Source organism: Chiloscyllium plagiosum, unplaced genomic scaffold (assembly GCF_037043375.1).
Source record: "Chiloscyllium plagiosum isolate Xiang-an unplaced genomic scaffold, Cpla_swu_hap1 HiC_scaffold_19, whole genome shotgun sequence".
Taxonomy (NCBI): domain Eukaryota; kingdom Metazoa; phylum Chordata; class Chondrichthyes; order Orectolobiformes; family Hemiscylliidae; genus Chiloscyllium; species Chiloscyllium plagiosum.
In genome coordinates, this window is record NW_028270157.1 from 13,570,759 (window position 1) to 13,589,174 (window position 18,416).

General features: G+C 45.4%; 1 protein-coding gene across 4 annotated transcripts in view; it reads left to right on the plus strand.

The window, feature by feature from the left end:
* The window catches only part of srgap1a (SLIT-ROBO Rho GTPase activating protein 1a), a 300,039-nt gene that overhangs the window by 158,943 nt on the left and 122,680 nt on the right, over nt 1-18,416 (plus strand). For all 4 annotated transcript variants that reach the window (XM_043709962.2, XM_043709965.2, XM_043709964.2 and 1 more), the window contains exon 3: nt 1,423-1,585. In XM_043709962.2, the coding sequence (XP_043565897.2) occupies nt 1,423-1,585 (163 nt within the window). The remainder of the gene's footprint in view (nt 1-1,422; nt 1,586-18,416) is intronic.

The window sequence follows — 18,416 nt, forward strand, 5'->3', positions numbered from 1 at the left end:
TTTAACAGGGTAAATATCTCAATTAGATCTCCTCCTCTTCTTCTAAACTCTAACCAGTACAGGCCAGACTGTTCAATCTCTCCCCATAAGACAAGCCTTTGATCTCTGCAATTGAATCTTGTCAATCTTTTCTGAATTGCCTCCAATGCAATTGAACTGGGAACCAGAACGGTACTCAATACTCCAAGGCACTGGTGGGTGAGGTTGTCGGGGAGAAGGGATTCAGAGGTAAGTGCAGAGAGTGGACCTCTTTCTGCTGATGGCTCAATCATGTGACCTTCCCACCTCCCACTAGGGCTGGATGTTTGTGCTTCCAAAGGTGGCACCATTGATATGAGGTTGTCAGTTGTCTCCTAAATCATCTTCTGTGACCGGTGGCTGGGCATCCTACCTTCGCTTGTTCATTCCTGCTTTACCAGGGAAGATTTCCCCAAAGCCAGGAGACAAGCGCTGGGTTGTACTGGGTCTGGCTCCCATTGTGATGGGCTACATTTAATCCAATCTAACATTGCAATGTGTAGAAGTGCAGCAACCAGTTTGAGCAAAGGAAGCACCCATGAACGCCAATACCCCAACGGCCAGTGAATCAGTGTTGAGAGAGAAACCTCCAGCTCTTTTCTAAAACAGTGCCACAGGATCTTTTATGCTGTCCTGAGAAAACAAGTGAGAGGGGTACCTGTTTAATGCCTTCTTTTGAAAGACCACCTTTCAAAAACGTGAGCCTCCCTACTTTTCGAATGTGGCTAATATCCTGAGGGGCTCCTTTAAGCTCTTTGGGCACTTCAGTGGGAAGTTGATTTATTTATGTATTTATTTATGTAAAACAACATGGAAGATATTATTGCTCACACAAAGACCACATTTAACCCTTGCATATTGTCACATCTCTGTTGAATTTTACAAGTTCAAAGGTTTGCAAATGATTCCTCTCAAATGTCCCAGCTGAACTACATTGGCTACTGATTCCCAACCCATTACAATTTATAATTCTTACCGTAGTCTTCACGTTTCCGCATGGCTTCTCTCTTCCTAATTTCTACAACCTCTACTTCTACCATCTCACTATTGTTGAACTTTCCATCTTTTTGACCCCATAGTTTGCACATTACTGCCCCTTTCACACCACATTTGACTGCCAAGCCTTCAACTACATAGATCCACAAATCAGAGTCCACTTGCCAACCAGTCAGTACTCTCCTCCCATACAGTATATCTGTTGGTCCCCTCCACCCTTAAGTTGGTATTCTTGCACAGTGTCCTGATGCGTGCAAGACAAAAAACTTGGACAAAATATTTTCAGCAATGCTCAAGTTAAATGTCCAATGTAGAACAGCATTGAACACAAAACGTAATGTGAATGTTAAATAAAATGTGGAGACATTATCGAGTAATTTTTTTTCCTGTGTATTTTGTTTTATCCAGGAGGGACCAGAATCTTCTGTCCCCAGTTAACTGCTGGTATCTGCTCCTGAACCAAGTCAGGAGAGAAAGCAAAGACCACGCAACTTTAAGCGACATCTATTTGAACAACGTTATCATGCGCTTCATGCAAATCAGTGAGGACTCTACAAGGCTCTTCAGAAAGGTAATGTGAAACCGACATTGTGCACTTTGCTGAGTCGACCGAAATTTCCCAATTGGCAATGAAACATTTGCAAAACAGCCAGAGAGGAGACATGAGGAGGGATTTTTTTTAATGGTGAAACTCCGTGCGTTATTACAATTTGTAACATGCTTGAAAAGGTGATGGGAACCAATTCATTCAGACCTTTCAAGAGGAAATTGAAGGAATATTTGAGGAGGAGGAATTCTGCAGGCCTGTGGAAAAAGTGTTGAGTAATGGGACTAACTGGATATTTCTAAAGTCAATGGGAAGAATATTCACCTTGTGTGCTGTATGATCCTATCACTCTTACAGGTCTGGGAGATGCTAGTGGTGAAACACTTTCCCCACATGAGATAAAACTTGCCCCAGCCTCACCTCAAAAGAACACTTTTGCCTGAGTCATTTAGGGAGTGTGGGTGTTGCTGGCTAAGCCAGTATTTATTGCCTTTCTCTAATTGCTCTTTGCTGGTGAATTGCTGCCTGGAACCCCAGCAGTACATAGACAACTGGGTAGATCTACAATGCCGTTGGGGAGGGAGTTCAAGGATTTTGACCCGGCAATACTGAAGAAACGGTGATATATTTCCAAGTCAGAATGGTGAATGGTATTCTGGAGCAGACCAAACCCCCTTCACATATATCAAGGAAGTGGCCTGGACTAATTTTTACCTTATTTAAAGGCAAGTGTGAGGTGCTGTGTTCCAGATGTAATTCGATTGGTTACACGACTTGACTTTAAACAAAACATTCTTTATTCTTACCCGACAGTTAAAATACAGACAAAAGAAAGAAGAATTGCATAACTTTAACTCTGTTGAAAAGCTTAACACAATAACAGATTATTTAACTACTAAACATTAGCTGTTCCAGTGTAGTAACATCCTATAAACACACCCTTAGCAAAGGCAAATTCAGTCAAATAGATTTGTCTCCAGTCCAGGAGAAAAGATCATCAAGAGAAAATTCTAGTCGAGAGAGAGAGAACTGAAGTTTTTTGCTGTTGCAGGGAGAGATGTATGGGCAACTTCCATAGCAAACTTCAAAACCATAACAACTAGGGTGGCTCAGCGGTTAGTACTGCTGCCTCGGGGACCCAGGTTTGATTCCAGCCTTGGGCAACTGTCTATGTGAAGTTTGCGCTTTCTCTCTGTGTCTGCATGGATTTCCTCTCACAATCCAAAGATGTGCAGGCTAAGTGAATTGGCCATACTAAATTGCCCATAGTGTTCAGGGATGTGTAGGTTAGGTGCATTAGGCAGGGGTAAATGTTGAGTAATAGGGGAATGGGTCTGGGTGGGATACTCTTCGGAGAGTTGGTGTAGGCTTGCTGGGCTGAAGGGACTGTTTCCACACTGTAGGAAGTCTATGAAGTTCTTAAAGTTAAACTACAATCCTGGTTCTGTGAGACCCTGACTCCACCCATTCAGGCTGCTTCTATTGTTTTAAATTAAGACAAAAACCAAGGCCTCACAAGCTGTTGACTTTATTGGCTTGGAAGAGACAGCTTTCTAGCTATGGCTCCAAGCCTCACTTAAAAAGAACAGGGCAAAGTGCACCTGCCAAAGCCATAGTTTCATCGCAGTGGGGAACTTGCAGGTGGTGGTGTTCCCATTGATTTGCAGCCCTTGTCCTTCTAAATGGAAGTGGTTGTGGGTTTGGAAAGTATTACATAGGGAACCTTGAGTGAATTTCTGCTGTGCATCCTGTAGATAGGTACACACACTTGCTATTGAGTAGTGGGAGTGGATGCTTGTGGATATGGTGCCAATCAAGCGGGCTGCATTGTCCTGGATTGGTGATGAGCTTCTTGAGTGTTGTTGGAGCTGCACTCATCCAGGCAAGTGAGGAGTCTTCCATCACACTCCTGACTTGTGCCCCACTGATGGTGGACAAACTTTGGGGAGTCAAGAGTTTGCTTTTGATCGCCTGTATTGACTTTGGCGATTTTGCTTCCTGCGAGAGTTGCTTGTGTAGGGTGTACGTTGGGAAATGTCAACAGCAAGAAAGCAAGTTGATGGCTCAAATGGTGTTCACTCTCTCTTTCTCTCAGCTTCTTGAGTCTCTTGTGAAGCTGTTAATCCAGTAGTCTGGGCTGCTTTCAAACCAGTTGGGGGATCTCAGTGGGCAGCATGCTAATCCATCATGTCACCTAGATACCAGTATTTATGCTCTTAGCCACATCGTGTAATCTTTTGAACTGCTTCTTCAGGAAAGGATTTTGTTTTTCGTTTCTACAGGACCAGCCCCATATTCTGGGTCAGTTCCCTGTCAAAGGTAAATTTTGTAAGAATTTGCACTAACTCACGTTGGATGCAAAGTCTAAGCTACATCTGATATTTTTGTTCTAAGTATGAATGATTGCAATAAGATTTTCAGGCAATGCTTCCAAAACGAGTGACAGCATCTTTGATTTAATTAAGAACATGCAGTAGTATTCTTGAAGCAGAATTAGAATGTTATTAAAATTGGACGTGGTTTAGGGTACTGTTTGTGGGGAGGGGGTATGTGTCAGAGAGGGTGGGTTCATTAATGTTCCATTTGTTCGAGTATTTGTGGTTATGGCGTGCTGCCGTGATCGTGTTTCTCGCTCTGATCTTGCTGAAACAATTAAATTAAAGTTTTTTTCATGAAGATCTCCACCTCCCCCCGCCTTGTTTGGAAAGAAATTCATTTCAGTGGTGCTGAATTTTCAAAGATCAAACAATCTTTTTTTCTCTCAGAGCCTCAGCCCTACTTCATTATTTCCTGCTGGGAGACAGGAAATTAAATAGCAGGGTCCTATAGTGTGAAACCTAATAATAGAATAAGTGATGACAGAAAATGATGGAATTAAAGTTGCTGCTCTTCCAAACACAAAGTACAATTAATGTGCTTGAGTGGCATTTAATGTTCTGGATGTTTTGTTACTGCTAACTGTGGTATGTGATTACTGTTAGCCCTCAGTCACCTTTTTAAAGGTTCCTCTGATGTGACTGTGATCTGGCTTTATTGTCAATGCACATATGTTCAATCCATGAAGACCCAATAGCTGTTGAGACTTGTATGTCTGTCTTCCACTCACTTACCACCCCCCCAACCCCTCCCTGCTTCTCCCTTCACTCTCTCCCCCTCCTCATGCTCTCTCTCTCTCCCGCTCCTCATGCTCTATCGCTCCCCTTCTTCATGCTCTCTCTCTCCCGCTCCTCATGCTCTCTCTCACTCCCCTGTACTCTTCCTCCTTCGCACTCTTTCTCCTCCCCCCACTCTTTCTCCTCCCCCGTCGCTCACTCTCTATCTCTTCCCCTCACCCACTCTCTCTCTTCCCTCCCCTTGCCCTTTCTCTTTCCCCCCGGCTGTTGTGCCCTCTCTCTCTCTTCCCCCCACCTTCCCTCCTGCCCTCCTGCCCTCACGTGCTTGCTCTCTCTTCCCCCTTCCCCCAGTGCTCTCTCTGTCTACCCCTACCCTCCCAGCACTCTCTCTTCTCCCCCTGCGCTCTCTGTCTTCTCTCATCCCCTCTTGCTCTCTCTCTCTTCTCTCACCCGCGCTCTCTCTCTCCCCACCTCATAATCTCCCTCCTCTCCTCAACTCCGTGCTCTCTCTCTCTCTCTCTCCACCCCTGCTCTCTCTCTTTCCCCTCACCTGGGTCTCTCTCCACCACCCCCACTCTCTCTCTCTCTCTCTCTCCACACCCTGTGCTCACTCTTTGTCCTCTCCCACACATTCTCTCTTTTCTCCCTTCTGCGAGCTGTCTCTCCTTCCCCCCCCCCCACCCCGTGCGCTCTCTCTCTTCTCCCTCCTTCCCCCAGCTGTCTCTTTTTCTCCTCCCTGCATTTTCTCTCTTTCCCGCCTCTCTGTCCTCTCTTTCTCCTTTCCCCCGCAGATGCTTTCTTGCTCTCTCTCCTTATCCCGTAGTGCTCTCTCTCCCCCTGCATGCTCTCTCTCTGTCCCCTCACGCTCCCTCTCTCCCCCACCCCACATTCTCTCTGTCTTCCTCCACCCTGCGCGTGCTCTCTCTATCTTACCCCCCCTGCAATGTTCTCTCTCCTCTCCCCCCAGCATTCTCTCTCTCCCCCCCTCCAGTGCTTGCTCTCACTTCCCTCTCACCCCCTGTGCTCTATCTCTATATTCCTCCCACACTCCCAGCATGCTCTCTCTCCCATCTCTTTATGCTCTCTCACCCTATGTCATTCTGTCTGTCTCTCTCTCTCTCTCTACCTCTCGAACCTCTCTCTCTACCTCTCTACCTCTCTCTCTACCTCTCTGTCTACCTCTCTGTCTACCTCTCTCTCCCATCTTCTGGAGAATCACAATCTTCTTAATTAAAACTTACACACCAGGTTATTGTCCAACAGGCTTATTTGGGAGCACTAGCTTTCGAAGTGCTGCTCCTTCATCAAGTGGGGAGTTGTAAGGCCAGATGACCATGAGTTTGGGCAATGGGCTTGGTTTTAAGGTGTGCCTTCACAGAGGAAAGCAAGGTGGATACCTGATGTAGGAGCGGCGCTCCGAAAGCTAGTACTTCGAAATAAACCTATTGGACCATAACCTGGTGATTTTTAACTTTGTCCACCCCAGTCCAACACCGGCTGCTCCAAATCGTACAATATTCTCATGTGGCTTAATTCCCACCTCCCCCCTCCCTCCCCGCCCCCCCAAACCTGTTCTAGATGGTGGATAAAATGACTCAAATTTGCTTCCAATTTGACAGTGAAATGAATGAAGTCTGGATGGAGTTGGATGAAGTCTGTAGGTGATGCCTGAGGGGGGGGTGGGGTTAGAAGGTTGGGTGAGCAAGTTTGCGGATGATACAAAAGTCGGAGGAGCTGTAGACAGTGAGGAAGGACGTGGCAGGTTACAGCGGGATATAGATACGCTGCAGAACTGGGCAGAAAGGTGGCAAATGGAGTTCAATGTAGCTAAGTGTGAGGTGATTCACTTTGGTAAGAGTAACAAAAAGATGGGGTACTGGGCTAATGGTTGGATACTTGGTAGTGTGGATGAGCAGAGGGATCTTGGTGTCCATGTACACAGATCTTTGAAAGTTGCCACCCAGGTAAATAGTGCGGTGAAGAAGGCATATGGCGTACTGGCTTTTATTGGTAGAGGAATTGAGTTTCGGAGTACTGAGGTCATGTTGCAGTTGTATAAGACTCTGGTGCGGCCGCATCTGGAGTATTGTGTGCAGTTTTGGTCGCCATACTATAGGAAGGATGTGGAGGCACTGGAACGGGTGCAGAGAGGTTTACCAGGATGTTGCCTGGTATGGTAGGAAGATCGTATGAGGAAAGGCTGAGGCACTTGGGGTTGTTTTCATTGGAGAAAAGAAGGTTTAGGGGTGACTTGATAGAGGTGTACAAGATGATTAGGGGTCTAGATAGGGTCGACAGTGAGAATCTTTTTCCACGTATGGAGTCAGCTATTACAAAGGGGCATAGCTTTAAATTAAGGGGGGGTAGGTATAGGACAGATGTTAGGGGTAGGTTCTTTACTCAGCGAGTCGTGAGTTCATGGAATGCCCTGCCAGTAGCAGTGGTGGACTCTCCCTCATTATGGGCATTTAAGCGGGCATTGGATAGGCATATGGAGGATAGTGGGCTAGTGTAGGTTAGGTGGGCTTGGATCGGCGCAACATCGAGGGCCGAAGGGCCTGTACTGCGCTGTATTCTTCTTCTTCTATGTTCTATGTTCTTCTATGTTTCTGTTTCTCTTGATCTTCCTTTTTGAATATACAGTAAATCATTTCCCTCCCTCTGCACTTGACCTTACTGCAGTCGCTGGGAGATCTCAGGCTGTCAGGTGACCTCTCTTGCTGCCACCCTGCCTTGTTCTTCCCCGCACTGCACAAACCCACTCTCCACAGAAGGTAAGTAGTTTAAAGTCAGAAAAAAAGAGCAGTGAAAGAAGGAAAACAAAACTACAAGCAGACTGAGCTCCGGACAGAGCCCCCACGCTCCTATGCTACTGTACCGCCATCTTGAAGTCAATAAGTGTGACGCTGGTATGCAGAGCATCTGAGGAGCAGGAGAGTCATCATTTTTGGCATAAAGCTTTCAGTTCTCACTTTCTCCTAGTCGCCATCTTGAAGTGGTCAGTGTCTTGCCGGTACATTGAGGCAGGGATCTCTGACTCTGTTCCCAATGGGCGAGAACACTGCCAGCCTTTCCAGCTGGTGAAAGGGTGGTGAGGTGGGGAGTTGGTGCCCCTTGGTCTGACCCAGTCTGGGGGTGAGTGAGTGAGGGAATGACCGCTAACACCCACCACCTCGCTGCCTGACCACACCCTTTCTTACCCCAACTTCCCACAACTCTCTCTCCAACTCCCCGCCCTGAGCAAGCTACCTTGATGTCTGTTGCTTCTGGAAGTTTGAGTTGTTCTGTCTTAACAGTCTGGGACTCGGACTTATAGGATTCACACACGAGATGCAATTTGCACACATCAACTTCTACAAACAGTTAAAAGTTTATTAAAGCCTGTACAAGCGAGGTGACCGCCTTTAACCCTCTTCGCAGGCGTGCGATGTCAAGTCCATAGTGAGGCCCTAAACAAAGGAAACACATCCCCTTTATACAGGTCAGTTTACAGATACTCTGGCCACTCCCCCACAGTCACATGCCACTCAAGATAATCCCCAGCCTTACAGTCACACGTTACCCCAGGTACAGTGGTAGGATGAGATCATCTCCGGAGATAATGCAAATGTAAATGACCCTAATCCTGGGGAATCATTATGCAGACAATTTCCTGACTCAGTGATTTCCCAAGACAATGTAGGTGTGACATACCTAACTTCAGGAGATGGCGAGAAAGCATTTCTGAATGGAAGAGATTGAATGATAGTTTAACTTGACAAGAACAGCAGAATGGCAGTAAATGGTCGCCCAAATGAAGTGCGAGTCATCCATATTCCTACACGAATGTCATCCCCCACCCACTTCCAGAATGTTCAGCTTTGCAGTCTATCTCTCTATGTCCAGAGAGAGATTCCCATTTAATCTTTTAACAACACAAGACACAGGCCTGTGGCTCCCCATTGACTGCTGTCCTCTGATTGGCCAGCGGGTTCAGGCGGGGTGGGACCTCACTAACCTAGGACATGATCCCAGCTGGAAAAACAGTGGTCAACGGTTTCAGCATCCAATAGGCATGGAGTCGGCTCGAATTCCGGGCTGGCAGGACTGACATCTGAGGAGAGACCAGATTGGCCCAGACTCCATTCATTGGAGTTTTGAAGGATGGTGGTGGTGGTCGTGGTTGGGAGGTGGGGAGTGGTGGGATCTCCGAGAAACCTTTCAAATTCCAGCAGGATCACAGAGGGTAAACACAGGAAGGATGTTCCGCAGTGGCTGGGGAGACCAGAACCAGGGGTCAAATTGTATAGATATGGAGTGGGCCACTTACGACTGAGATGAGGGGAAATGTCTTCACCCAGAGAGTGGTGAGCCTGTGGAATTGTCTGCCACAGAAAGCAGTTAACTCCAAAACAGTGGAGGCTCAGTTAGAATAATTCTTAGGGCTAAAGGGACCAAAGAGTATGGCGAGAAAATAGAAATAGGGTTCTGAGTTGGATGATGGCCCATGATCGTATTGAATGGCAGAGCAGGCTTGAAGGGCTGAATATCGAAACATAGAAACTAGGTGCAGGCATAGGCCATTCGGCCTTTTGAGCCGGCTCCACCATTCAATACAATCATGGCTGATTATGCAACCTCGATATCCCACTCCCACTTTTCCTCCAAACCCCTTGGTCCCTTGAGCCGCAAGGGCCATGTCCAGCTCCCTCTTGAATCTAACTAATAATCTGACCCCAACAGCTTCCTGTGGGAGAGAATTCCACAAGTTTGCAACTCTGAGTGAAGAAATTCTTCCTCATAGTCTTACCCCTTATTGTTAGGCTGTGACCCCCTCATTCTGGACTTCCCAACATCAGGAACATTCTTCCCACATTTAGCCTGTCCAATCCCATCAGGATTTTGTGTGTATGAGATCCCACCTCATTGTTTTCAATGGCCTACTCCAGCTCCTATTTTTTATTTTTTTGAATCTCCCACATGGGAGGGCATCGTGCCTGTGTAAATTGTCTGCCAGAACACACACAGCCATCCAGCACGGAAACAGACCCTTTGGTCCAACTCATCCGTGCCGACCAGGCACTAGAACGAAGTGTGGAAGATTCTGTCCCTTCCATATCTGAAACAGATCATTTGGTGTGGATCCACTCTCTCCTGTAAGTGGTAGGCAGTCAAGGACAATGCCTGTTCATACAGCGCTCCAACAAACAGCACTAACATTGTAGCACTCTCTTGGAGATACATTTTCCGCTGTTTATTCGATTCATGTTCCACGTTAAGGGGAATAAAATTCATTCCAGCCTCTCTGTCATTTTTGTAAAGGCTCATAGCATTTTCCATGTCGATGATTAAATGCATAGTGTAACGTTGTGTAAAATCAACTCTGAGGCAGTTGTACTGGACCCGAAACGTTAATACTGTTTCTGTCTCCATAGATGCTGCCAGGCCTGTTGAGTTTCTCCAGCAGTATGTTTGTTTCAGATTTCCTGCCTCTGCAGTATTTTGCCTTTATTCGGTTGCTCAAAAAATAGAAAAGCCTTAAGAAAATTTCTGCCCTCCACAGCCACCCACTCTAATGTCTACCTAACTGACGAATTTCCAAAGTTACCACTTCACATGAAAATGATATGTGGCTGTCCTGACAGTGCACTGGGAAGGCAGTAACCTCGTAGTATTGTCACTGAGCTAAAAGGCAGAGGTCCAGGTTAACGTTTTGGTGACACGGTGAAATTTGAATTCAAGAAAACCTCTGGAATTGGGAAGCTGGTTCTAATGCTGACTACGCAACCACCAACAATTGTCGCGGAAACCTTTCTGGTTCAGAAATGTCCTTTGGGGAAGGAGCTCTGGCCTTCCTAAATGAAAATTTTTTAAAAACCCGTGGATGCAGAAGATTTTAACAAAAATAACAATTGTTGGAGAAACTCAGCAGGTGTTGTAGCATCTGTGGAGAGAGAAAGAGTTAACATTTTGAGACCAGTGACCCTTCTTCAGAACTGGCTCAATCTGTTGACTTTATGGCTTGGAGGCTGATACAATTAAAAGGCATCTGGATGGGTATGCGAATTGGATGGGCCAAGTGCTGGCAAATTGGACTAGATTAGGTTGGGATATCTGGTCAGCATGGATGAGTTGGACTGAAGGGTTTGTTTCCGTGCTCTACATCTCTATGACTCTGTGACTCCAGAGCCACAGCAATGTGGTTGCCCCTTAACTTTCCTCTGGGCAATTAGAGGTGGGCAATAAAAGGTGGCCCAGCCTGCAAAACTCGAGTCTCTTCAACAAATAAAAGAAAACCCGAAAGAACTGAGGATGATGTAAATCGTCGACAAAAATAGAGATTGCAGGAAAAGCTCGGCAGGTCTGGCAGCATCTGTGGACAGAGATTAGAGTTAACCTTTTGAGTCTGGTGCCTCTGCCTCAGAACAAATAAAATTGTCAGTCAGTGCCCATGCAGTGAAATTTTTAGTAAAGTGTTCCCAAGGCTTCAAGGGTTAGACCATGAGGACGGCACAGTGGCTCAGTGGTTAGCACCGCTGCCAGAGACCCGGGTTCGATTCCAGCCGCAGGCCACTGTGTGTGTGCAGTTTGCATGTTCTTCCCGTGTCTGCATGGGTTTCCTCCGGGTGATCCAGTTTCCTGCCACAGTCCAAAGATGCCCATGCTAAATTGCCCACAGTGTCCAGGGATGTGCAAGGTAAGGGGATTGGCTATGGCAATTGCAGAGTTACTGGGATAGGGTAGGGCAGTGGGTCTGGGTGGGATGCTCTCCTGAGGGTCGATGTGAACTCAATGGGCGGAATGGCCTGCTTCCACATAGTAGTGATTCTATGTTTCTGAGAGACTACTTAAAACTCAGCTTCTATTTCCTCAAATAAAGAAGGTTAATGAATGGTGGCTTATCAGGTTTTTGAATGAAATTGATGGGGTAGATACTTTATAAAATGTGAGGAGTGCACTGTGAGTCTCCCTCTCAGTTTTTCGTCTGCTGTATCATTAGTCACAACATCAGTTTATTTGTTTACCTACACAATTATAAGCTTTCTCGATATTAGATTTGGATTTTTTTTAAAAATCCAACAACTGGATTTCTTTAATAAATAATTGATTTAGTATGAAACAACACTTTGCTGAAAATGTGTTGCTGGAAAAGCGCAGCCGGTCAGGCAGCATCCAAGGAACAGGAGAATCGATGTTTCGGGCATAAGCCGAAGAAGGGCTTCCTGAAGAAGGGCTTATGCCCGAAACGTCGATTCTCCTGTTCCTTGGATGCTGCCTGACCTGCTGCGCTTTTCCAGCAACACATTTTCAGCTCTGATCTCCTCACTTTCTCCTGAAACAACACTTTTGCAACAAAGATGAATGGTGGTTAACACACACTTTCAAATATGAAACCATAAATGTCTTCCCCTCTAAATCAACACATGCACACCAAGTGAAGGAGAAATAAATTCTTCGCAGAGATTCACTTTGGAGTAAAAGCCGCGATGGCCAATAATGGTAAGTTAATGAAGTAAGAAAATGGTGGTGTAGAAACTGCAGATTGCTTCTTCCTGGTGCTCTGCTGCACAAACACAGCTCACTAGCCGTGTGCAGATGAGTCAGGGGTCTGGTCCAATTGTTCAGGGAATACAGTATTCAAAAGCATTTTCAGACGCTTTTCAGATTTCACACTGGACTGACAACAGGGGTCCTTCAGAAATGATGTGCAGGTGCCAGTGTTGGACCAGGATGGACAAAGTCAGAAGTCACACGACACCAGATTATAGTCCAACAGGTTTATTTGCAATCTCAAGCTTTTGGAGCACTGCTCCTTTGTCAGGTGAAGGAGCAGCACTCCGAAAGCTTGTGCTTTCAAATCAAACCGTTGGACTGTAACCTGGTGTTGTGTGATTTCTGAATTTGACCTTCAGAAAGGCAGAGCAATAAGCCCTTAGCAGACTTCCCCCAAACTGACATTCAACACTATGTCCCAAACGAAATGCCATAAAGCCCAGAAGAGGAAGTGAGTCCAAGTGATCATAACGTTCAAGGCTGTGGACCCAGTACTGGAAAGTGGAAAGTGTGTAGATTTATGATAGCTTGTCAGAGCAGACTCAAAAGGACAGAAGTATGAACCTAAGACTCTAAATGATTGGCTGGCTGCGCAGAAGGGTCTATTTAAAAATCTGTTCCAAAATCTGAAATGACAATCCAGAAATCCACACAACTGGCAATTAATGCACTTTGCACAACTCTGCAAAATTCCACATGTAGCAAAGGGACAGCAGCGGTTCAAGAAGGCAGCCTATCTCCACCTTCCTAAGGCAAGCTGGGAACGGCCAATAAATGGCAATCCGGCCAATAAATAGCAACCTAGCCAGTAAAGCTGAATTGTTTGAATGAATAAAAAATTGCAACTTGATTTTATATTGCGTCTTTGTTATAATGTAGTATTACATTACATAGAATCCCTACAGTATGGAAACAGGCCATTAAGCACACCAACCCTCCAAACAGTATCCCACCCAGACCCATTCCCCTATGTTTACCCCTGACTAATGCACCTAACCTACATATCCCTGAACACAATGGGCAATTTAGCATGGCCAATACACCTGACCTGCACATCTTTGGGCTGTGGGAGGAAACCGGAGCACCCAGAGGAAACCCACACAGACACTGGGAGAATGTGCAAAGTCCACACAGACAGTCGCCCGAGGCTGGAATCGAACTGTGGTCCCTGGCGCTGTGAGGCAGTAGTCTAACCACTGAGCCACCGTGCTGCCCCAATGTGCTCTGCAGAAACTAAGTTTGAAACTGAGGAAAAAGAAAACCAAAGGCCTTTAATATAAGATAGTCAGAGAAGTCAAACGGGTAATTCAGTAGAAATGTTTTCACCCACGGCGAGGTTAAAATGTGAAATTCGCTCACTACCACCCTGAGTGTTGGTATGAATAGTACATAGTCAAAGATACAGCTAGTTTAAATCATCACCTGCTTTGTTATAAGTTGGTATTAGTGTAAGCTATTGATGCCATGTGGGAAAGGATGCCCACATGACGCCTTTGGCAAAGGTTGGGTGCGATCTTGGGACACAGAAAAGGTTTATTACATAGTATTTAATAGCTAGTTACTTCTCATCTGAGATGCATGATGGTCTCTCACGCTGAACTTGACAGTAAGTACACATTTATTTCCACTGAAATGTTCAGACAGTGTCTTGATAACAAACACACAACACAGATTGGTTGCTGCTTCGTCCCTCTCAGGAACAGTCCTTTATCCCCTAAAGCATCATGTCAGTTAACCCTTTCAGGTATGAAGTGCCGTATACAACAGTAAAGATGCATTTAAAGGAAAGTTAGACAAACATATGTGAGAGAAGGGAATAGAGAGTCAAAACAATTGGTTTAGATGATGAAAGATGGAGGAGATTTGAGTGGATGCTAAAAGGGTGGCTCAGTGGTTAGCACTCACAGCGCCAGGGACCCAATTTCAATTCGACCCTCGAGCAACTGTGTGGAGTTTACACATTCTCCCAGTGTCTGCGTGGGTTTCCTCCGGGTGCTCCAGTTTCCTCCCACAGTCCAAAGATGTGCAGGCTGGGTGGATTGGCCATGCTAAATTGCCCATTGTGTGCAGGGATGTGTAGACCTAGGTGGATTAGCCATAGCTGAAAATGTGTTGCTGGAAAAGCGCAGCAGGTCAGGCAGCATCCAGGGAACAGGAGAATCGACGTTTCGGGCATAAGCCCTTCTTCAGGAATGGATTAGCCATAGGAAATGCAAGTTAATCGGGTAAAATGGTGGGTCTGGGTGGAATGCACTTGGAGAGTCGGTGCTGACTCGATGGGCCGGATGAAATGTCAGTCCGAACTGGACTGAACTGAATGGCCGTTGCAGATGAAGGATGTGTTTGAGTCAGTGGCCAAAGCCTTGGTCTTTGAGGAGTGTTTTAAAGGAGATAAAGAGGTTTAGAAACTGAGCTCAGGGCCTGGGAAAGCCTTTATGGGACAGGGAGAGGTTACAAAGTTTAGGAGGGACAAATGGTAATTTGAAAGCACAGGTGGTGCCAGACAGGAAACCAGTGCAGATTGGTGAATGCTGAGAGTTGTTACACGTCCTGATATGGAACAGCAAGGTTTTCAATCAGGAAGAGATGTCACAACGTGGGGTTAAACTGAAGAAATTCCAAACAGGCCTTGAGCATTTGTGCAAAAATCAGCTTGATGAGGAAAATCCATTTAATCCCGGTCAATCTGAATCTCTGGACAATGAAATTTTCAGAGCGTGTAATTAGATTATTACTGAAAATGAGCAGAGTTAAAAATATAAAACGTTCCTTTAAATTCAGCTCAGTAAACATTCCATTATCTTCTCACCACTGATTTTTAATTCTGACTTTTATTGGAGCTGGTTATTTTCTTATGAGTTATTGATTTTAATTGCTTCCTTTTAGCCATGTGCTAAAATTGAATTTGAGCATCTTTATTACCGCTTTAATATTTGCAAATGGTACGCTATCTGCTGTAGTATATCAGTTTGAAGTATTCCAATGACAGCTTTAAGTAACCGAGGCATTTGTTGCTGTATTGAGCTAAGACTGGCAGTAACGAGACTGCAGTTATACTGTCAGATGTCAGTGATTACACGAGGCACTTAGGATAACAGTTGTCTGCTGAATGTGGCTAGACCACATTTTCAAATCTGCACAGTTCCCGTTGCACAAAAAAAAAAGCATACAGCGATGAAGTGGAGAGAGTGTAAAATAATTTCCAGGATTTATTATATCTGTGATGTTATGTCTGTTGAGGTCGGACTCATCTAGATATTCTAAATAAATCTAGTCCCATTTGCCAGCATTTGCCCCTCTAAACCCTTTCTATTCATATACCCATCCAGATGCCTTTTAAATGTTGTAATTGTACCAGCCTCCACCCTCTGGCAGCTCATTCCATACACACACCATCCTCTGTGTTGTCCCTTAGATCCCTTTTAAATCTTTCCCCTCTCAACTTAAACTTATTCCCTCTAGTTTTGGACGCCTCTACCCTGGGGAAAAGATCTTGGCTATTCACCCTATCCATGCACCTTATGATTTTATAAATGCCTGTAAGGTCACCCTGACCAAAGTGTCTGTTTCCATGCCATGCAACTGTGTCCCTTTGAAGACACTGTCTGTCTTTCCTCCTGAATAAACAAGTCTACAGAATTTCTCCAATAATGATCTTCAGTTGAGTACCTTTGAAACAACGGCTGCTTCCTCTCATGGGGAAAATGAAGACTCGAGACCTGTAATGTGAAATAGTCTCCAGGAAAACAAATGGAGGCAATTTCTTCTCTGGAAGCATGTTAAGAATGTGGAACTCACTGCCACAGGGAATCATTTGATTTGATTTACTGTTGTTATCCTGTGGAGAAGGATATGGAACGTAAGGCATGTGGAGAAATAAATAGCAACATCTTGAAAAATGTCCATATTACAGTGGAGGTGCTGAATGTCTTACAATGCATAAAACTGGATATATCCCTGGGACCTGATCTGTGGGAAGGTAGGCCCCTTGCTGAGACATTTGTATCATCAACAGTCACAGGTGGCACGGTGGCACAGTGGTTAGCACTGCTGCCTCACAGTGCCAGAGACCCGGGTTCAATTCCCGCCTCAGGCGACTGACTGTGTGGAGCTTGCACGTTCTCCCCGTGTCTGCGTGAGTTTCCTCCGGGTGCTCCGGTTTCCTCCCACAATCCAAAAGATGTGCAGGTCAGGTGAATTGGTGTTAGGTTAGGGGTAAATGTAGGGGTAGGGGTATGGGTTGCGCTTCGGCAGGGCGGTGTGGACTTGTTGGGCCGAAGGGCCTATTTCCACACTGTAAGTAATCTAATTTAATCTAATCTAATCTAATTTAAGGTGAGGTGCCAGAAGACTTGAGGTTGGCTAATGTGGTGCCACTATTTAAGAAAGGTGGTAAGGAACAACTAGGGAACTATTGACCTATGAGCCTGGCATCGGTAGTGGGCAAGTTGTTGGAGGGACTCCTGAGGGATAGGACTTAGATGTATTTGTAAAGGCAAGGACTGATCAGGGAGAGTCAACTTGGCTTTGCGAAATTGTTTGTCTCAAACTTGATTGAGTTTTTTGAAGAAGTAACAAACAGGATTGATGAGGGCAGAGCGGTGGACGTGATCTGTATGGACTTCAGTAAGGCAGTCAACAAGGTTCCCTATGGGAGACTGGTTATCAATATTAGAAGACATAGAATGAGGGAGAATTAATTATTTAGATATAAAACTGGCTTGAAGGTAGAAGACAGAGGGTGCTGGTGGAAGGTTGCCTTTCAGATTGGAGATCTGTTACCAGTGGAGTGCCACAAGGATTGGTGCTGGCTCCACTGTTTTTCGTCATTTATATAAATAATTTGGATGAACTTGGGAAATACGGTTAATAAGTTTGCAGATGACACCAAAATTGGAGGTGTATCAGAATCACAGAATCCCTACAGCGTGGAAACAGGCCCTTCGGCCCAACAGGTCCACACAAGCCCTCCGAAGAGTAACCCACCCAGGCCCATTCCACTACTATCCTACATTTACCCCTGACTAATGCACCTAACCTACACATCCCTGAACACTACATGCAATTTAGCATGGCCAATTCACCTGACCTGCACATCTTTGTGGGAGGGAACCAGAGCACCCGGCGAAAACCCACACAAACACAGGGAGAATGTGCAAAATCCACACACGGTCACCCGAGGCTGGAATCGAACCCGGGTCCCTGGCACTGTGAGGTAGCAGTGCTAACCACTGAGCCACCATGCTGTCCCTGTAGTGGGCAGCCAAGAAGGTTACCTCAGAGTACAACAGGATCTGAGCCAATGAGCGGAGGAATGGCTTTAATTTAGATAAGTGTGAGGTGCTGCATTTTGGAAAAGCAAATTAATGGTAAGTTCCTGGGGAGTGTTGCTTAACAAAGAGACCTTGGAGTGCAGGTTCCTAGTTCCTTGAAAATACAGTCACGGGTAAATCGGATAGTGAAGAAGGCACATGTGTGCTTGCTTTTATTGGTCAGACCGTTGAGTGTATGAGTTGGGAAGTCATGTTGTGGCTGAGCAGGACAATTGGTTAGGCCACTTTTGGAATATTGCATGCAATTTTGGACTCCCTTCTATTGCCAGGATATTGTTAAACTTGAAAAGGTTAATAAAAGATTTACAAGAATATTGTCAGGGTTTGAGGTATAGGGAGAGGCTGAATAGGCTGAGTTGATTTCCCTGAAACATTGGAGGATGAGAGGTCTATAAAATCACACAAGGCATGGATAGGGTAACTTGACTTTTCCCTGGGGTGGGGAGTCCAGAACTAGAGGGCGTAGTTTTAACGTGAGAGGGGAAAGATATGAAAGGGATCTAAGGGACAACGTTTACACGCAGAGGGTAGTGCGTGTGTGGAATAAGCTACTGGAGGACATAGGAGACTAGCACAATTCCAGCATTTAAAAGGCAGCTGGCTGGGTATATGAATAGGAAGGGCTTAGAGGGATATTGGCCAAGCAGTGGCAAATGGGACTAGATAAATTTAGGATATCTGGTTGGCATGGACGAAGGGTCTGTTTCTGTGCTGTATATCTGTGTGACTATTTACTGAGTTACAGTGAAAAATATTGTTTTGCATGCTAACCAGGCAAATCATACTTTACGTAAGTGCATCAAGGTAATAGAACAGAATGCAGAATATAGTGTTACAGCTACAGAGAAGGTATAGAGAAAGATCTGATATTTGAGA